The sequence below is a fragment of the Heterodontus francisci genome, chromosome 5 (assembly GCF_036365525.1).
Source record: "Heterodontus francisci isolate sHetFra1 chromosome 5, sHetFra1.hap1, whole genome shotgun sequence".
Taxonomy (NCBI): domain Eukaryota; kingdom Metazoa; phylum Chordata; class Chondrichthyes; order Heterodontiformes; family Heterodontidae; genus Heterodontus; species Heterodontus francisci.
Genome location: NC_090375.1, coordinates 61,102,629 through 61,124,729, shown reverse-complemented (window position 1 = coordinate 61,124,729; position 22,101 = coordinate 61,102,629). Strand labels below are relative to the sequence as shown.

The 22,101-nt window shown below is 45.1% G+C and overlaps 1 protein-coding gene across 2 annotated transcripts in view; it reads right to left on the bottom strand.

Annotated features, from left to right (window-relative positions):
• The window catches only part of smarcc1a (SWI/SNF related, matrix associated, actin dependent regulator of chromatin, subfamily c, member 1a), a 305,946-nt gene that overhangs the window by 271,435 nt on the left and 12,410 nt on the right, over window positions 1–22,101 (bottom strand). For both annotated transcript variants that reach the window (XM_068031537.1, XM_068031536.1), the window contains exons 2-3: window positions 4,950–5,069; window positions 354–439 (exon numbers count right to left, since the gene is read on the bottom strand). In XM_068031537.1, the coding sequence (XP_067887638.1) occupies window positions 354–439; window positions 4,950–5,069 (206 nt within the window). The remainder of the gene's footprint in view (window positions 1–353; window positions 440–4,949; window positions 5,070–22,101) is intronic.

Sequence of the window (22,101 nt, the reverse complement as noted above, 5' to 3'; positions counted from 1 at the left end):
GACACACTGTTTGCTGATTAAAAGACCCGAGGCAAAGCAGAAATCTCATCACTGGGATGGGGCTTCAAACTTAATGAAGATTTCACAGCAGGCCGAGGAAATAAATAAGGGCGAGTCTATCAGATTCATTCACACAAGAATACAAGTCGGCTCCTTCCAATTTTTTTTGTAGGAAACCTTGCATTTATATAGCACCTTTAATAGAGTGAAAGGTCCTTCATAGAAGTAATAACAGACAAAAATAGTCTCACCAGACTCACTTAGCCAGGTTATTGTAAAATTGTACAGTGCCCCCAAACTCAGTCCCAAATCTAGCTCAGTCATCAATTTGAATGGATTTGGAGCTGACTTACCATCCCTGCTCACTCTTGAATTTGTAAGCAGCACCTAGGATATGACCCAAGGGCCCCCCGGCCTTGAAATCGAGGAAGCATTTTGCCTACATTTTTAAAAAGAAAACAAAATTTCAAAACTCGTCATGTACAGTTCTTCAGAGAGCTTTTACAATTTACTCCCAATAACACAACTAACAACTCTGTCTGCAAGATCATCCAGCTGTAAGATACCTCTGTTTTGATAAAGTGATCTCTGGTGGAGTTAGTTTTGCTAACTGGTTGTCTGGGATCTGCAGCCCAGATAGTGATTTCCAGTTGCTGTACTGTCTCAAAGCACATTGTTCACATTCATCCCTTGAGACATATGTAGATTCTGGAGGTAAATTAAAGCTCGATTGCTGTTACGGAGCCAAGTTTACCCTTTGGTAAATGTTAAATTTTTGAAATCCCTTCAAAAAAGTTCTCTGTTCCCCGACCTAGATAAGCTCAGACAGATTATTTTTATAAAATAAATTTTATCTGAGTCGCCTATTCATTTCACTTTTCTTCATCCTGAATCTGTTTCTGGAATTCAGTATATGAAAAGACAAATTCCAATTTATAAAATCCCTTCATGGTTTTTGATTGCTTCTCTCCTCTCCCTTCAGTTGTTTTAAATTTTAGGAAAAAAAAGTGCCAGAATTCAGTCACTTCCCATACATCAGTTCTCCATGTTCAGAATATTACGGGCCTCTTCTGAACTTACACCAACACAAAATCCCGTGGTGGCAGTAGTGGAGGGCCACGGTGGAACAGCTCCTGAGAGCATTACAGCCAGGGAAGTTTCCTTGGCTCAAAGATTGGTGTGGCAGGAGAAATGGGCTTTGATTCGTGGGGCACTGGCACCAGTTCTGGGGAAGTGGGATCTGTACTGTCGAAACAGTCTTTACCTGAATCGTGCTGGGACCAGTGTTCTGGCGGGTCGTATATCTAGTGCGGTAGAGAGGGCTTTAAACCAAGAGTTTCTACTGGTATTTAAAAAGGAAAAATAAAAAAAAAAGTGAAGTGACTGTTGGTCCTCCAGAGTGTGTTTGGGGAGTAATAATAGAAAATAAGGAGATGGCAGATGAATTGAACAGGTATTTCACAACTGTCTTCACTGTCGAGGATACAAATAACATCCCAGAAATAATTGTGAATCAGGAGGTGAAAGGGAGGAAGGAACTTAAAACAATTACAAACACAAGGGAAAGGGTACTGGAAAAATTATTACAAACTAAAAGCTGACAAGTCCCCAGGTCCTGATAGACTTCATCCTAGGGTCTCAAAAGAAGTGCCTGCTCAGGGTAGATGCATTGGTTTTAACTTTGCAAAATTCTACAAAAAGGTCCCATCAGATTGCAAAATAGTGAATGGGACTCCTCTATTAAAGAAAGGGGACAGACAGAAAGCAGGACTTTATAGGCCAATTGGCTTAAAACATCCGTCATAGGGAAAATGCTGGAATCTATTATTGATGTTACAGTGGGACACTTACAAAATCTCAAGGTAATCAGGCAGAGTCAACATAGTTTTATGAAAGGGAAATCATGTTTGACTGATTTATTGGAGCTCTTTGACAAGTGACAAACAACATGGATAAAGGGGAACCAGTCTGCTTAGATTTCCAAAAGGCATTTGACAAGATGCCACAAAGATTACTAAGCAAATCAAGAGCTCCTAGCGTTAGGGGTAACATTACAGCACAGATAGAAAATTGGCTTGCTAAAAGGAAACAAACAGCAGGCATAAACGGGTCATTTTCAGGTTGGCAAGATTGAACAAGCGGTGGGCCTCAACTATTAACAATTTATATCAATGACTTGTATGAAGGGACCGAAGGTATGGTTGCTAAATTTGCTGATGACACAAAGATAGGTAAGAAAGCAAGTTACGAAGCCGACAGAAGGAATCTGCAAAAGTGATATAAAAGTGAGTGGACAAAGATCTGGCAAATGGAGTATAATGTGGGAAAATATGAAATTGTCCATTTCGGCAGGCAGAATAAAAAAAAAGCATATTATCCAAATGGTGAGAGGTTGCAGAGCTGAGATGGAGAGGGATCTGGGTGTCCTAGTGCATGAATCGCAAAAGGTTTGTATACAGATACAGCAAGTGTTAGGAAGGTAAATAGAATGTTTTGTATATTCCATTCCTCTTGCAATAAACAAGTAGCGATGTTATGATACTTTTAGTTTAGTTTAGAGATACAGCACTAAACAGGCCCTTCGGCCCACCGAGTCTGTGCCGACCATCAACCACAAGGTATAGGGTATTGGTGAAATGGCATCTGGAGTACTGTGCATAGGTTTGGTCTCTATTCGAGTAGAGTAGAGGCAGTTCAGGGAAGGTTCACTCGGCTAATACCTGGAATTGGGGAGGGGGGGGGGGGGAAGGTGGTGAGTGAGTGAGTGGGGGCAAATCTATCTTGCGAAGGAAGGTTGGACAATTTGAGTCTTTATCCATTGGAACTTAGAAGAATGAGAAGTGATCTTATTAAAACATACAAGATCTTGAGGGGACTTGACAGGGTGCATGTGGAAAGGAGAGATGAGAGCAAGGGGGCACTGTTTAAAAATAAGGGATTGTCCATTTAAGACAGAGGAGACGACATTTCTTCTGAGGGTCATGAGTCTTAGGAATTCTCTTCTTCAAAAGGCAGTGAAAGCAGAGTCTATGAATATTTTTAAAAGCAGAAATAGATAGATTCTTGATAAGCAAGGGGGTGAAAGGTTAAACGGGATAGGTGGGAATGTGGAGTTGAGGTTACCATCAGATCAGCCATGATCTCATTAGAAAGACGGAGGTTGAGGGGGAACCTGATTGAGGTGTACAAAATCATGAGAGGTATAGACAGGCTGGATAGCAAAAAGCTTTCCCCCCCCCCCCCCCCCAGAGTGGGGGATTCAATTACATGGGGTCACGAGTTCAAAGTGAAAGGGAAAAAGTTTAGGGGGGATATGCGTGGAAAGTTCTTTACGCAGAGGGTGGTGGGTGCCTGGAACGCGTTGCCAGCGGAGGTGGTAGATGCTGGCACGATAGCGTCTTTGAAGATGTATTTAGACAGATACATGAATGGGCAGGAAGTAAAGAGACACAGACCCTTAGAAAATAGGCGGCATGTTTAGATAGAGGATCTGGATCGGCGCAGGCTTGGAGTGCCGAAGGGCCTGTTCCTGTGTTGTAATTTTCTTAGTTCTATCTCGTTGCATGGTGGAACAAGCTTGAGGGATCGAGTGGCCCACTCCTGCACCTAATTTGTATGCTCGTATGTTCATTCCTGAAATATTGTAAACTGTTCTAGGTACCACACCTTCGGAATCTGTTCACCCATCAACCCTGTGCTCACTGACCTACATTGGCATCCAGTCTGGTGACACCTCCCTTATAAAATGCTCATCCTCATTCACAAATCCCACCCACCCTATACCCTCAGATATCTCTGCTTGTCCAATTCAGGCCTTTTGCACATCTTCAATTTTAACCAGTTGACCACTTGCACTGTGTCTTCAGCTGCCTGAACCCCCTCCCAAACATCTCCATCCCTTTCCCCTCCTTTAAGACACTTCTAAAAACCTAGCACTTCCACCAAATTTTGCGATACTTGTTCTAAAATCTCCCTATATGATCAAGTGTCAAAATTTATTAAATAATGCTCCTGTGAAGTGCTTTGGGACTTACTATGCTAAAGGTGCTATACAAAATAAAACTTTATGCTGTTTCCTCCCCCGGAACCCATAAATTTTCTTCTTGCTTCTGGAACACATTATTACAAACTGCTCGATGATATCACGAGCACCATTTTCCCACATAGGTGAAGATGGTCACCGGAGTCTAAGCAGAAAGTTTCAACTGTCAACATTACGCATGACAACCACCTGGTTCATGGTTTGTATTAATATTTTAGAGGTCATTTTTAGTTTTGTGAAATTAAATGTGTAGCTGTAAGAATTTCAAAAGGTTGCAGACCACCCAAGATTTAAAATTCAAAAATCTCACCATGAGCGCTTATAGAAAAAGGAGAGTTAGAGAGGTGAGAGCCATAAAACGGCAGGTGGGCTCGTTAAGTTGGACCCAGAAAGTTGAGAATAAATTGTTCCATCATAATTAGCATTATTATTCAAAGAGATGTTTTGGGAGTTGGAGGTAATTAGCTTAAATTGCTATCGAAATGAATTCCTAAGAGCTGCGGTAGATATTGGATTGGTTCAATGAAATGTGAACAAACTGCCAAGATCCTCTAACATATAGGGGAACTCTTAGGGTGGAAGTCACAGTCAAACATGAGCATTCTGCTGAGATTAGAAGTTAACGTTCTTGATTTTCAGTTTCAAACATAAGTGCTTTCAAGTTGCAGTATTAGTGTTTTGCTTTAACCCTTGTACAGTGAAGTGTTTTTGTTTAAAACATGAAATCTTGTGGCGTAATTCTTTCAGTAATAGCTGAGAATTCAATTCGACTTTGTCATGTAAAAGGTTGATGGCCCCTAATAGAATTTTAACTAATTATATCAGACCTAAATCCACTTTTGTCCTCATCTAATCCATGTATACATATCAGCTGACCCCGACATACTATTCATTGGAAATTACTTACTGGGAGTTTAGTTAATGCAGGATTGTTGACGTGCTTGCCAAATGCATCCTCCTGAAACTGAAGCAGTTGCACCACAAGACCAGCCAGTGTTTTGTTTGAAGGTGAATCTGCCTGCACAAACTGAAAAACACAAAACTTATGAATCGGCTTTGTCCATCAAAAGCGTAAAAGGAACCTTAGATTTGCACCTTACCTTTGCAATGGGATTGTCACCAGGACGTCAGTCAAATTCAGTGCTGAATATGGGAAAATTTCACACTTAAAACCATGAATACGCAGCAGTATAATTTTGGATTTTGTTACTCTAAACTTTGGTTACATCACTTTTGAGACATAAAATACCAGAGTGAACTAATGTGGCTTCAGGTAAGTCACAAGTGATAGCAGAAACTGAAGATGAATTCAAGGAATTCCATCAGGTTAAGTGTCAACATTCATTCATCGACAGGATTACGGCTGCCTGCAATGAATTTGGTCTAACCGTCAGCCTCAAGAAAACGAACATCATGGGACAGGACGTCAGAAATGCTCCATCCATCAATATCGGCGACCACACTCTGGAAGTGGTTCAAGAGTTCACCTACCTAGGCTCAACTATCACCAGTACCCTGTCTCTAGATGCAGAAATCAACAAGCACATGGGAAAGGCTTCCACTGCTATGTCCAGACTGGCCAAGAGAGTGTGGGAAAATGGCGCACTGACACGGAATACAAAAGTCCGACTGTTTCAAGCCTGTGTCCTCAGTACCTTGCTCTACAGCAGCAAGGCCTGGACAATGTATGTCAGCCAAGAGCGACGTCTCAATTCATTCCATCTTTGCTGCCTCCAGAGAATCCTTGGCATCAGGTGGCAGAACCGTATCGCCAATGCAGAAGTCGAGGCGGCCAACATCCCCAGCATATACACCCTACCTAGCCAGCGGCGTTTGAGATGGCTTGGCCATGTGAGCCGCATGGAAGATGGCAGGATCCCCAAGGACACACTGTGCAGCGAGCTCGTCACTGGTAACAGACCCACTGGCCGTCCATGTCTCTGCTTTAAAGACGTCTGCAAACACGACAAGAAGTCCTGTGACACTGACCACAAGTCGTGGGAGTCAGTTGCCAGTGATCGCCAGAGCTGGCGGGTCGCCATAAAGGCGGGGCTAAAGTGTGGCAAGTCGAAGAGACTTAGCAGTTGGCAGGAAAAAAGAGACAGAAGCGCAAGGAGAGCCAACTGTGTAACAGCCCCGACAACCAATTTTATCTGCAGCGCCTGTGGAAGAGTCTGTCACTCTAGAATTGGCCTTTATAGCCATTCCAGGCACTGCTTCACTAACCACTGAGCACCTACAGGCGCTTACCCATTGTCTCTCGAGACAAGGAGGCCAAAGAGGAGGAGTGTCAACATTGCTGAATTGATGTGAATCAACTGCAGACTAATTAAATTGCCAGATTTGCTAAAGCCAGTGACTGTTTACTGGGACAACTCTCCATTTAAAGGAGCATTCCGAGCAGTCTTTCAGGAAATCTGGTACAGGATGTGCAAGATGCACACATTTAGTTAACTCATTAATTAAAATGTACACCTCCACTTACTTGGTATGGAGTTTGGGAAAGGGGGCCGACAGCCTGTAGAAGATCGAGAGTTCGAGAGAGACAAAGCCCTGAAGGGATATAACGGCAAGGATGGGAATTTAAATCTGATGCAACGGCACTGGGATTGGAAGCGACACTCCCTCCAAACTGCTGGCGGAGAGAGACAGAGTGGGGCGGTGGGAACAACACGCGCACACTTGCCAGCCAATATAATTGAACCCTGCTGAGCCAAGTTGGAATCGAGCTGCAGCAGCGACTTTTCCCACTGGTGAGAATTGACCCACGACATCAATACAGTCTTGAACCCAAAGTGAACTGCCAGGAGACAGCCCAACGAATACCAGACAACCAGTAAACAAGCCTGCAACTTTAAAAAAATTCACCTTCTGAGGGGGATCCCATAGGTTATTCCTGAAATAACAGACTGAAAACTGAATACTTATCCTGTCCTTTACTATCCATCCTCTATTGAGGGTGCATGCGAGAGTGAATGCCTGCGCTGTGATCATTGAGGGATTTATTAAAAATTTGTTTGTTTTTTTTTTTTAAAAACTAGTCACCTGTCCACAGAGCAAAAACAATACGCAGGGACTAACTCACGATTTTAAAACTAAACACGATTGTGATCAGTAGGAGCTTTTTTTTTTAATTTCCAAATATATTATTCATAAAAATCTGTAAAAACTACATTACCAGTTTCAAACAGCACCAAAAAATACAAACACTGCAACGGAGATCAGTTTCCTTCAACACAATCATGAGTTACCTCACAACCCTTCCATTTCATTTGTCATGCCATTAACATTTTTACATTTTACAGCAAATGAAAATTTTCCCGATACAGTTCGAGGGGTTTCCCATGGATCCAGCCCCTTCGTTCAGCTTGGTGGGGGAACCTTACACTGTGGTCTTTCCCCATTGAGCCTTTGCTGCAGATTCCCCAAGCTTTAGTGCGTCCCTCAGCATGTAGTCCTGGACCTTGGAATGTGCCAGTCTGCAACATTCGGTGGTGGACAACTCTTTGCGCTGGAAGACCAGCAGGTTTCAGGCAGACCAAAAGGCGTCTTTCACCGAATTGATAGTCCTCCAGCAGCAGTTGATGTTTGTCTCGGTGTGCGTCCCTGGGAACAGCCCGTAGAGCACAGACTCCCGTGTTACAGAGCTGCTTGGGATGAACCTCGACAAAAACCACTGCATCTCCTTCCACACCTGCTTTGCGAAGACACATTCCAGGAGGAGGTGGGCAACCGTCTCTTCCCCACCACAGCCACCGCGGGGGCATTGTGCGGAGGGGGCGAGACTTCGCGTGTGCATGAAGGATCTGACGGGGAGGGCCCTTCTCACCACCAGCCAAGCTACGTCTTGGTGCTTGTTTGAAAGTTCTGGTGATGAGGCATTCCGCCAAATGACTGACGGTCTGCTCGGGGAACCGCCCGACAGGATCCACCGTCTCCTTTTCCCGTTGGGCCTTGAGGAAGTTCCGTGCAGACCACTGCCTGATGGACCGGTGGTCAAAGGTGTTTTCCCGCAGAAACTGCTCCACGAAGGATAGGTGGTACGGCACAGCCCAACTGCATGGAGCGTTCCGCGGCAATGTGACAAGGCCCATCCTTCGCAACACCGGGGACAGATAGAACCTCAGCACGTAGTGACACTTGGAGTTTGCGTACTGTAGGTCTACACACAGCATGATGCAGCCGCCCACGAAGGTGGTCATCAGGATGAGGGCCATGTTGGGTACATTTTTACCGCCCTTATCCAGAGATTTGAACATCATGTCCCTCCGGACCTGGTCCATTTTAGATCCCCAAATGAAGTGGAAAATGGCTCGGGCGACTGCCACAGCGCAGGGGTGGTGTATGGGCCAGACCTGCGTCACGTATAGCAACAACGTGAGCGCCTCGCACCCGACGACCAGGTTCTTACCCACAATGGAGAGAGATCACTGCCCCAACATGCTTAACTTTTGTTGTACCTTGGCTACTCGTTCCTCCCAGGTTTTGGTGCACGCCCCGGCCCTTCCGAACCATATCCCCAGCACCTTCAGGTAATCTGACCTGACGGTGAAGGGGACAAATGATCGGTCAGCCCAGTTCCCAAAGAACATGGTCTCGCTCTTGCCGTTGTTAACTTTGGCTTCCGAGGCCAGTTCGAAGTGTTCGCAGATGCTCATCAGTCTGCGCACGGACAGCGGATCCGAGCAGAAGATGGCGACGTCATCCATGTACAGGGAGGTTTTCACCCGAGTGCCTCCGAAGCCTGGGATTGTCACCCCTCTTATGCTCGCATACTTGCTAATAGACTCAGCAAAGGGTTCAATACAGCAAACAAACAAGACCAGGGAGAGAGGACAGCCCTGTCCGACTCCAGATTGGATCGGGAAACTTTCCGATTCCCACCCATTGATTGAGACTGCGCTACTGATGTTTGTGTAGAGCAGTTGAATCCAATTGCAGATTCCCTCCCCAAACCCCATTTTGGAAAGCACATCCATCATCTAAGTGCGAGATATCCTGTCAAAAGCCAAGTCATGCCATCACCCACCTGACCATAACAATGCACTGCAACCAGAAACTTAGAGCACAGGCCACACACAAGTAAGTCCCTTTTAAGTTAGCGCGTTTGTGAAATCACAAAAAATTTCAAGGGTCCACATTGTACAAAAAACTGAGGGTACATTGATTGGAAGCCAATGTAGCTCAGTGAGTCAAGGGCTACGGATGAATGGATGTTCATGCGCAATAGGACATATTATGGTGAGCAGTTTACACAGTATGGGAAATGAAAGGCCAGCCAGAAGAGCATTCGAGTAGTCAGGTACAGGGGTAATATAAGCATGGTGAAGATCTCAGCAACAAGGGTGAGCAATGTTACAGGTGTGGAAATAGTCTTCACAATGGAGAGAATGTGAGGTCAGAAACACAGAAGGCACAATACAAAGCAAAGCAACTGGGCCCCGACAACATCCCAGCTGTTGTACTGAAGACATGCTGCATAATTATCTACATCGCTAACTAAGGTAAAAACAGAAAGTGCTAGAAACACTCAGCAAGTCTGGCAGCATCTATGGAGAAACAGAATTAAAGTTTCAGGTCTGTGAAAGGTCATAGATGCTGAGCATTTCCAGCACTGTTTTTCCCCCCCAGATCTCTGGCTGCCACAGTAGCTTTTTTATTCTCACATCCATAACTAAGCTGTTCCAGTACAACTACAACACTGGCATCTAAACAACAAAGTGGAAAATTGCCCAGCTATGTCCTGTAAACAAAAAGCAGGGCAAATCCAATCCAGACAATTACCACCCCATCAGTCTACTCGCAATCAGCAAAGTGATGACGAAGAAAGGTTGAGGGAGCTAGGGCTTTTCTCACTGGAGTGAAGAAGGATGAGAGGTGACTTGATAGAGGTGTACAAGATGATGAGAGGCATAGATAGAGTGGATAGTCAGAGACTTTTTCCCAGGGCGGAAAGGGCTATCACCAGGGGGCATAATTTTAAGGTGACTGGAGGAAGGTTTCGGGGAGATGTCAGAGGTAGGTTCTTTACACAGAGAGTGGTGGGTGCGTGGAATGCACTGCCAATGGTGGTAGAAGCAGATACATGAGGGACATTTAAGCGACTCTTGGATAGGTACATGGATGATAGTAGAATGAAGGGTAGGTAGTTAGTTTGATCCTGGAGTAGGTTAAAGGTTCGGCACAACATCATGGGCCGAAGGGCCTGTACAGTGCTGTACTGTTCTATGTTCTTGATGGATGGAGTCATTGAATGGGTTATCAAGCAGCACTTGCTCAGCAATAACCTGCTCACCGATGCTCAGCTTGGGTTCTGCCACAGCCACTGGGCTCCAGACCTCAAACCAGCCTCGGTCCAAACATGGACAATAGAGCTGAACTCCAGAGGTGACGCAGGAGTGCGGCATCAAGGCCCAGCAAAATTGAAGTCAATGGGAACCAGGGGAAAAGTCTCCACTGGTTGGAATCAAACTTAGCACGAAACAAGATGGTTGCAATTGTTGGAAGTCAATCATCCAAGTCTCAGGAGTTCCTCATGATAGTTCCAACACAATAACTGCTTCAACCACCTTCCCTCGGTCTCAAGATGGCAAGGGAGTCCAGGACCAGGGATCACAGTCTAAGGGGTAAGCCATTTAGGACTGAGATGAGGAGGGATTTCTTCACCCAGAGAGTGGTGAACCTGTGGAATTCTCTACCACGGAAAGCAGTTGAGGCCAAATCATTAAAGATATTCAAAAGAGAGTTTGATATAGTTCTTCCGGCTAAAGAGATCAAGTGATACGGGGAGAAAGCGGGAACAGGGTACTGAGTTTGGATGATCAGCTATTATGATATTTGATGGTGGTGCAGGCTCAAAGAGCTGAATGGCCTACTCCTGCTCCTCTCTCTCTTTTCCCCCCCGCCCCCCCCCCAAAGAAACTTTCTAAAGATGAGTGGGAATATTTGCGAATTATTGTACTATTCAGTACCATTCTCAACTTCAGAAACTGAAGCAGCGCAGGAAGATCCGGACAGCATTCAGGTTTGGGCTGTGAAGTGGCAAGTGACATTCACACCTCCAGTGGCAGGCAATGAACACCGCCATGAGAAGCTAACCATCATCGCTTGCCAATCAATGGCATTATCATCACTGAATCCCCCATCAACTGACCAGAAACTTAACTGGAAAATTCAAAAATAATGTGGCTCAAGAACAGGACAAAGACTGGAAATTCTGCAGCGGGTAACTACCTCCTGACTTCCCGAAGCCTGTCCATCATCTCTTCTTAGCAAGTCTCTCAGGAACGAGAATGACTTTCTTCCACTCCAGGGTTGTGGGTCCTTAGGTGACTGAATCGTCCAATTCTGGATCCGCACACTCTGCTACAGGTGGGCCAAGTGGTGTTTGGTGAGGCAAGTGAATGGGATGCTCGAATTTCCAAGCACTCCTTCCACTTGGTCGCTGCCTGGGCATTGATGTTGTTGGAACTGGCCGGCACTTTAGCGGATGCTTCTTCACCATTTTGGGCGGTCTCGGCCAAGAGATTCCCACCAACCAGTGGAGAGGTCACATTTTTTCAGGGAGGCTTGAAGGTCACACTTGCAGCGTTGCCTCCATCCTTCTGCTGTGATGGCGCTTGGAGTAGAAAGCTTGTTTTGGGAGTCTTCTGTCAGGCATTTGGACGATGTGGCCTGCCCAACCTAACACAGACTAGCCATGACCAGTGTCTCGATACTGGGGATGTTGGCCTGAGAATGGACACTGATATTGGAGCACCTGTCCTGCCACTAAAATTGCAGGATCTTGCAGAGTCACCATTGGTGATACATCTCCAGGGCTTTGAGATGTCTGCTGTACAGTGTCCAGGTTTCTGATGCAGAAAGGAAGGCAGGCAACACTGCGGCCCTATGGACCATGGGCTTGGTGCCAGGTTTGAGGTCTTGGTCATAAAAGATTCTTTTCCTCAGGCAACCAAAGGACGCGCTGGCAAATTGGAGGTGATGCTGAGTTTCATAGTCAATGTCTGCCTCTGCAAAAAAGGAGGCTCCCAACGTATGAGACGTGATCCACATTGTCCAGTGGTTCGCCATGGATCTCGAAAGTTGGGTGGGGGGGGGGGGGGATGCAATGCTGCAGAAGCAGGCTGGTAGAGGACCTTTGTCCTCTGGATGGTTAGCTTAAGGTCCATTCTTTCATACCTCAGTAAATGCTTCAACAAGGGTGTGAAGCTCTGCCACAGAGTGGGTGCATACCAAACGTCGTCAGCATACTGCAGCTCAGTGACAGAGGTTGCAGTGGCCTTAGTTTCCCACTCGTCCTGTAGATTAGATCTACTCCAGCAAGGAACTTCATGAACATGAGCTGAGTGTTGCAGCGAGGAAGATGGTAAAGAGCGTTGGTGCGATGACACAGCCTTGTTTGACCTCAGTTTGCACTCAGATTGGGTCTGTGGCAGATCCGTTGGCAAGGATTACAACTTGCATGTCGTCATGTAACAAATTTCTCCAGGCAGCCAAATTTGAGGAGTATGTTGCATAATCCCTCTTGGTTGATAGAGTCGAAGGCTTTTGAGGTCAAAGGCAGCCATGTAAAAAAGGTTGCTGCTGCTGCCTACATTTTTCTTGGAGTTCGAGTCAAAGAGTCAGAGTTATACAGCACAGAAACAGGCCCTTCAACTCAGTGCCTGTGCTGGCCATCAAGCACCTATCTATTCTAATCCCATTTTCCAGCACTTGGCCCATAGCCTTGACTGCTATGGTGTTTCAAGTGCACATCTAAATACTTCTTAAATGTTGAGGGTTCCTGTCTCTACCACCTCTTCAGGCAGTGTGTTCCAGATTTCAATTTTTTTTCTCCCTCAAATCCCCTCTGAAATCTCTGCCCCCTGATTATTGACCTCTCCGCGAAGGGAAAGAGTTTCTTCCGATCTATGCCACTATCTATTGTATACCTCAATCAGGTCCCCCCTTAGCAGTCTCTGCTCCAAGGGTAACAACCCTAGCCAACCCAGTCTCTCTTCATTACTGAAATGCTCCAGCCCAGGTAACATCCTGGTGAATCTCCTCTGCACCCTCCCTATATTGTGGCGACCAGAACTAGACACAATACTCCAGCTGTGGCCAAACTAGTGTTTGACAGCTCCATCATAATCTCCCTGCTCTTATGTTCTATGCCTCAGCTAATAAAGGCAAGTATCCCATATGCCTTCCTAATCACCTTATCTACCAGTGCTGCTGCCTTCAGTGATCTATGGACAAGTACACCAAGGCCCCTCTGACCCTCTACTTCCTGGGTCCTCCCATCCATTGTAAATTCCCTTGCCCTGTTAGTCCTCCCAAAATGCATCACCCCACACTTCTCCAAATTAAATTCCATTTGCCACTGCTCTGCCCATCTTACCAGCCCATCTATATCGTCTTGTAATCTAAGGCTTTCCTCCTCACTATCTACGACACTAATCATACCTCCTATATTCACGTCTAAATCATTAATGCCCCCGAAGCATGGCTACCCAAACCAAACCCAATGACATGTGTTGGGTTGGGTACACTACCACCAATGTTAATGTACTATTCTACTACATCCTTTATCCTCATCTACACACCTAGTCACCTCCTCGAAAAATTCAAGTCAAGTTAGTTGGACACAATCTCCCCCTGACAAAGCTATGCTGACAATCCCTGATTGTTCCCTGCTTCTCCAAGTGGAGATTAATCCTGTCCCTCAGATTGTTTTCCAATAGTTTCCCTACCACTGATGTTGACTCATTGGCCTGTAATTAACTGGTTCTCTGGCACCTCTCCTGTTGCCACAAAGGATTTGAAAATTTTTGTCAGAGACCCTGCAATCTCCTCCCTTGGCATCCTGGGTTACATCTCATCTGGGCCTGGGGATTTGTCCACTTTTAAGCCTGCTAAAACTGCCAATACCTCCTCCCTTACAAGGCTAACTTGTTCAAGTGTATCATAATCCTCCCCCCCCCCCCCCCCCCCAGATGTATGTTTCAAGAATGCCTCTCCGACAGATTTTAGAATTTCAGCAGGAGTTCAATCTACGCCGGCAGCCTTATTGTTTTTTTAGTTGTCTGATGGACTTTGATCTCATGTCGGGCTGGGGTTGTGCTGAGGTCGTTGCGGGTAGCAAGCTGTGGAATGTGGTCGAGGGCACTCGCATCAAGGACTAAGTCACGATTGGAAGGAGCACTTCGAAGATCTCAATGACTGCTGGCTGCCTCTGTCCTTCATCAGCGCCACTGCATTCTTTGCTCTCAGGGTAGGTACTTGGGCCATACATGGTCTTGACTGCGCTGAAGAATCCCTGCATGTCGTGGCTATCAGTGAGTTGCTGTACTTCCCACTTTCTTTCAGCACTCCAGCTGTTCTTTCAGTCACGGAGTTTTTGTTCAATTTTCTGCATACCTGCTTTTTATCCCCCTTGAATTTAGCCGATGCTTCCCGTTGAGGAATCCTTGCACTTGCAATTTAGTCGCTCCTGAATCTCAGTTGTTCTCAAACCAGTCTTGATATTTCCTGGTCGAGAAACCAACAATATCTTCGCAAAAGCTGATTATTTTTTATTTAGAGATACAGCACTGAAACAGGCCCTTCGGCCTACTGAGTCTGTGGCGACCCAACAACCACCCATTTATACTAATCCTACACTAATCCCATATTCCCTACCACATCCCAACCATTCTGCGACCACCTACCTACTCCAAGTGCAATTTATAATGGCCAATTTACCAGTCAACCAACAAGTCTTTGGCTGTGGGAGGAAACCGGAGCACCTGGCGGAAACCCACGTGGTCACAGGGAGAACTTGCAAACTCCGCACAGGCAGTACCCAGAACTGAACCCGGTTCGCTGGAGCGGTGAGGCTGCAGTGCTAACCACTGTGCCTGGTTTAAAATTTTAAACAAAGCTTGGCAGTTAACGGTCAGTCACCATAAACTGGTGCATTCACCATGGCAACACTTACCAACCAATCAACACTCTCTTCATGCAGTATAAGTAGTTGTTCTCCCTTATATTGGTTATTGTTGCAATTGCATTGAGTGCAAAACAAAAGCTTCAACATCATGTCTATTTTCAGCAATTCTCAAGTTCTGTACTATGAAACGACTATTAAAAACTTAAATTGGGGATTTTTCATTAGAACAGCAGATTATTGGGAAATATGATTGAAGAGCTAAAAATATTATGAAGATTGCACAGGGTAGAAAGCAAATATTTTCCAGTAATTGACAAGTCAAGACAAAGGACTACAGGGATGGTGACAGTAGCATAGTGGTAATGTTACAGTGGTAATCCAGAGGCTTGGACTAATCCTTCAGCAATTGGAGTTCATTTCCCAGTACAGCTTAATATTAACTGAAATGAATAAATCTGGAATAAAATGCTAGTCTCATGAATAAAAGATCACGAAACTACCAGATTGTGACTCGCGTCCTTAAGGGGAGGAAATTTACTGTCCTTCCCCAGTCTGGCCCACATGTGACTCCAGACAGACCCACAGCAATGTGGTTTAATCTTAACTGCCCTAGCAGCCACTCAGTTGCATCAAACCACAACAGGAAAGTCAAAGAAACAAACCAGATGGACCACCTGGCATTGACCTCGGCACTGGAAAAGAAAAAGGCACATCTTACAAATGTCTCCTCACAAACATCTGGAGACTTGAGCCAAAATTGGGAGAGCTGTCTCAGACGAATCAAGCAACAGCCTGACAGCAATACATAGTGAATCATACCATAAAAGGCAAAATCCCAGGCTCCACCACCATTCCACAGGTGGCGACACAGTGGTATACAGTGGGGAGGGAGTGGCCCTGGGAGTCCTCAACATAGACTTCATGGGGCCCCAGAGTCAAACATGGGCAAGGAAAATTCCTGATCACCACCCACTGCCCTCACTCAGCTGATGAATCAGTCCTCCTCCATGTTGATGACCATTTGGAAAAAGCACACAACTGTAAAAACATAGAACATTGAATAATAGAAAGTTTAAGACACAGAAAAAGGCCACTTGGCCCATCCTGTCTGTGCCGGCCGAAAAGTTATCCACCTATTCTAATCCCACCTTACAGCATTTGGGCCATAGCCCAATATACTCTGGATGGGGGACTTCAATATCCATGACCAAGTGTGGCTTGGGAGCATTACTACTGACCAAGCCCCGAAAGACATACCTGTCATGCTGGGCATGCAATAGGTGATAGGAAAACCAAGATGGAAAAACACACCTTTTGACCTCATCCTCGCCAATCTGTCACAGATGCATCTGTCCATGACAACATTGGTTGGAGTGACAACCGCACAGTCCTTGTGGAGACCAAGTCCAATCTTCACACTGGAGGAGTGGCACTACCACAGTGCTGAATGGGACAGATTCTGAACAGATCTAGCAGCTCAAAACTGGGCATTCATGAGGCACTGCAGGCCATCAGAATTGTTTTCAGTCACATGGGTAACCTCATGGCCCGTCACATTCAGCACTATCATTTACCAACAAGCTAGGGGACCAAAACAAAATACTGCGGATGCTGGAAACCTGAAACAGGTCAGGCAGCATCCGTGGAAAGAAAAACACAGTTAAGTTTCTGGTTGTGGCCTTTTATCAGAACTGGCAAAAGTTTGAAATGCAATAGGTTTTCAGCGAATAAAAAGGGGAGGGGGGGGTGGTGGGGAAGAACTGCAATAAAATGGAGGCAGGAGAGATTAAACAACAGAAGGATTCACGGTACAGTCACGTATAAAAAAGGCACAAAAGACATGTCTGGATGAGGTGCAAGTGGCAGAACAGCAGCCGTTCAAACACAAAACAGAGACCAAGAAATCAACAACGGTTAGGGGGCGAGAGTGGGAATGGGAAAAACAAACTAGCGGGGAAAAAAAATGGAGACAGCAATAATGATCCTAAATTATTGAACTTAATGTCGAGTCCGGAAGGCTTCAAAGTGTCCGGTCCCAAGATGGCGTGCTGTTCCTCAAGTTTAGGTTGAGCTGAATTAGACAGATGTTTGATCCACAAGTCAATTGTAATGGGGGGCAAGCAGGAAAGTGATTTTGAGGCTGTTATCAGGTCAGCCACATTCTTAACAAAGGATGGAGCAGGCTACAGGGGCTCAACGGTCTACTTTTCAATCACCCCCAACACCACCCCCTTTCCTATGGCACATTGCCAAGCAAGCACATGAAATGTAACACCTGCCCTTTTACCTTCTCCCTTCCCACCATCCAGGGCCCCAAACACTGCTTGCAGGTGAAACAGCGATTTACTTGTACTTTCAGTTTAGGATACTGTGGTCTCCTCTACTTTAGGGAGACTAAACAAACTGGGTAGCTGCTTTGCAAAACACCTTCGTTCAGTCCGCAACCACGACAGAGCTTCCTGTCACCGGTCACTTTAATTCCTCCCTCCTCCCATTCTGACCTCTCTGCCCTTGGCCTGCTACAGTGTTCCAACGGAGCTCAACGCAAGCTCGAGGAACAGAACCTTGTCTTTCAACTGGGCACCAAGCCTTCTGGACTCGGAGTTCAACTGTTATAGATCATAAAAGCTGCCCCCATTTTTTTCCTGGTTCATTTCCCCCCCACCTTGTAATCCCTAACTTTACTTGGACGGCCGCTATTTCTCCATTTACAGCTTATCCAAACACATCTTTTGTTCCTTTACTGGGCTTCGTAGCACGAAACCTTCTGTCATTTAATCTCTCCTGCCCTCCATTTTATCATAGATCTAACCTTGTATTGTTGTTCTCCTCCCTCCCACCCACTTCACTTGCTCAAAATCTGTTACATTTCCAACTTTTGCCAGTTGTGATGAAAGGTCACTACTAGAAAATTGACTCTTGTTCTTGCCACATGTGCTGCCTGACCTGCTGAGTCTGTCCAGCATTTTGAGATTGTTTAAGCCTGGGGACCATAGCCTTTGCTGCATCAAGGTATGAGCCCTGACAACATCCCAACTGCTGTAAAGACGACTTGTGCGCTAAAACTAGCCAAGCTGTTCCCAGACAGCAGCAATGGCATATACTTGAAAATTTGGAAAATCACACATATGCCCTGTCCAGAAAAGCAGGACAAATCCAATCCAGCCAACTACCACCCCATCAGTCCACTCTCAATCAACAAAGTAACGGAAGGTGCAATCGACAATGCTATCAAGCGGTACTTACTCAGCAACAGCTTGCTCGCCGATGCTCAGTTTCCTTTCCACCAGAGCCACTCAGCTCCAGACCTCATTGCAGCCTTGGTCCAAACATGGACAGAAGAGCTAAATTCCAGCGATGAGCCATGAGTGACTGCCTTGACATCGATGCAACATTTGACCACGTGTGGCATCAAAGAACCCTGAATCAACTGACATCAATGGGTATGAGTGGTATAGCTTTCCAGTGGTTGAAGTCATACCGAGCACAAAAGATGATAGTTGCAGTTGCTGGAAGCAAATCACCTCAGCCCCAAAACATTACTGCAAGAGTTCTTCAGGGTAGTGTCCTAGGCCCAACCATCTTCAGCTGCTTCAAAAACGTTCCCCCAATCATAGGGTCAGAAGTTAGGATGTTTGCTGATGATTGCGTAACGTTCAGCACCATACATGACTCCTCAGATACTGAAGCAGTCAGTGCTTCATATGCGGCAAGACAGACGACATTCAGGCTTGGGCTAAGTGGCAAATAACATTTGCTCCACACAAGTGCCAGGCAATTACCATCTTCAACAAGAATCCAACCATCTTGCCTTGAAATTCAATGGCATCAACATCGCTGAAACCCCCTCTGTCAAAATCCTGGGGGTTACCATTGACCAGAAAATGAACTGGACCATCCATATAAATACTGTGGCAACAAGAGCAGATCAGAGACTGGGTTTTCTGTGACAAGTAACTCACCTCCTGACTCCCCAAAGTCTGTCCACAAGGCACAAGTTAGCAGTGTGATAGAATACTCTACACTTACCTGGATGAGTGCAGCTCCAAAACTCAAGACGTTTGATGCCATCCAAGACAAAGTAGGCTGCTTGGCTGGCACCCCACCCACAACCTTAAACATTCACTCACACCACCATCATTGCACAGTGGCAGCAGTGTACATCATCTACAAGATGCAATGCAGCAACTCACCAAGGCTCCTTCAAAACCTACCAAAACTGCAACCTCCAACACCTTGGACAAGCAACACCACCACCTGCAAGTTCCCCTCCAAGTCACACACCATCCTGTCCTGGAACGACAATACTACCTCTCGACCGTCGTTGGGTCAAAATACCAGCAATGTTCACATTCCAAGAATATAATAGAAACTCAAGATTAATTTAACAATAGGACAGGAGAAACTTACTGACAGAATTGAAGCGCTGTGGAAATCACACCCAGGGTTCCTGGTTGAAATTGCACTTCTGTCACCAATCAAGACTAGATGAAGGCAAAGGGATTGAAGGGAAATGGCAATGGGAGCAGGGAGAATGGGGGAGGAGAACGTGATTTTTTTAAGCAAACAATTCCCATCAATAATGACGATCAAAAGGGCTGTAGTGGTTCAAGACCCAGCCACATACTGCCCGTCAAGGGCAACTTGGAACAGCCTTGAGTTTAACACCAGCAAAGTGAGAAAGAGAGAAGAATTGTAGCTTTACCATTGTCCTCCATATCCCATGAACATGGGAAATGCATTGCGCAAGTAAATAGATAACGCATTATGTTAAAACCAGTCCTGTTGAAATCCTCACTCAACACACAAAGGGTACAAAGAATAAAAATAATAAGTCATTCAGAGTTCACTAATGCTTTGTATCCAGAGTTCCATTACAACTAAGCACGTGGATAGCAAGAGGCTTTTTCCCCCAGAGTGGGGGTTTCAATTACTAGAGGACACGAGTTCAAAGTGAAAGGGGAAAAGTTTAGGGGGGATATGCGTGGAAAGTTCTTTACGCAGAGGGTGGTGGGCACCTGGAACGCATTGCCAGCGGAGGTGGTAGATGCGGGCACGATGGAGTCTTTTAAGATGTATCTAGACAGATACATGAATGGGCAGGAAGAAAAGAGATACAGAACCTTAGAAAATAGGCGACATGTTTAGAGAGAGGATCTGGATCGGCGCAGGCTTGGAGGGCCGAAGGGCCTGTTCCTGTGCTGTAATTATCTTTGTTCTTTGTTCTCTTTGTAAATCCATTCCACCAGTCACTGACTACAGCAAACAAATTGATTTTACACAAAACACTTTAAAAAGGTGCACAATTTCTTGTAGACTTGTCATTGGAATAGCACATCCACAGTACTGGATTTTACACCAAAATTCCCAGAAAATTATGGTAAACGAGCTACAGCAATATTTATTACACCATAATCGCCTTGGATTTTTGCAGTGCTCCAAACAATGCCCTCCCTGAAAACGAGCATAATCGATTATTACAGCTCCACAGTTAAGTCAATGGTGATCACATTGCCTGGATTTGTGCCACTTTGACTCCAAAAATCACGGCACAGGTAAATGTCAAAACATGTGCTCAAAACAATGGTGTGCAGCAAATAAAATCTCTGCTCTTAGATATTTTTAATTCTTAGATGAGAAGACCTGCCAAAACTGCTTAGTCATTGTGTGGTATTAATTGAAAACAATGTATATTGCGTACATGGTGCAGACACTGAAAAACCTACACAAGCCTTTGATTAAACTGAGGTGGGGGAAAAACTCCTTCAAGCTCATTTTCAGGTCCGAAGTTTCATCACACACTCAGCACGTCAAAAGTTGGAGGGACGAGGCCCATTCAAAAACGGACCTCCTGTGAATATTTGACACTGCGGTCCTGTCTCGGAGAGCAACTCGTCTGTTACCTTTGGACCAATTTGACTGTCAGGTAGGCCCTGAAAAAGTTAGGCAGGCAAACCAGAGTCTGCAAGAGCCAACAGTCATGCTGTAGCACCAAAAGCAGTACATTCAGCTAAATTAAAAAGGCAAATGTTCTGTACTGTATTGAAAGAAACTGATCTGTACTGCAATTTATAGGTGGTCAAATTTGAACTGGTACGTAATAAAAACAAGAAATGCTGGAACCACTCATTTTCCGAATAGGCACACTACAGCCTGCCGGTCTTAACATCGAGTTCAATAATTTCAGAGCATGAGGGGCCCCCAATTTTACTTTTATTTTTAGTTATTTTTTCTTTTTTACATTTTTTTTTCTTTTGTTTATTGCATTTCATCGTAGTTTGTTCAGTTTGCTTACCCACTGTTTTTTTTTCCATGTTTGTACTTGCTGCTGTTCAATCTTCAGTTCGTTAACACCCTATCTGTACTAATGCTGTCTTTCAACACACCATTAACATAATGTTTGTCTTTGCTCCATGACCTCTTGGTTAGCTATGTGGCCTTGTCCAATCTACACCTTCTCCTTTGTTATCTCTTGCCCCGCCCCCAGCTCACTTGCTTATAACCTTTGACATTTCTAATATTTGCTAGTTCCGAAGAAGGGTCATGGACCCGAAACATTAACTCTGCTTCTCTTTCCACAGATGCTGCCAGACCTGAGTGGTTCCAGCATTTCTTGTTTTTATTTCAGATTTCTAGCATCCGCAGTATTTTGCTTTTATTGAACTGGTACGTAATTACTTTATTCATAATGTGAATTTTTGAAAGTTTTGAAAGTTACAAAAGAGTATTTCCATGGTAGCCGACTCCTTGAAGGACATCATGTTAGACTGTAGGAGGAACTGGAAAAGGCAGGGGCAGCATTCCTGGTGTCTGCTCAGTTTCTGACAATTTTCAGAGAATACACCTTAAAAAGGCATTCTGCCCCTCATTAGCATATTGAAGAGGCCTGACACCTGTTTAAGCTGGGCATCAGATGGATTTCTGGTGCCCTTGCAAAGCAGGAAATGGCCCCCATTCTTGCCTGAGAAATGGGAAAATCTACACCCAATTCTGCCTTGTTTAATTTGAGATTTAGTTTAAATTACTAACATCACCTTTTAGTTTAAAACAAAACTAACAGAATATTCCAGGAAACATAATAAAGCAGCTGAGTGTGGTCATATCTCACAAAAAGCCACAAGTTAGACTGCGTGCCCCAATCTTCCAG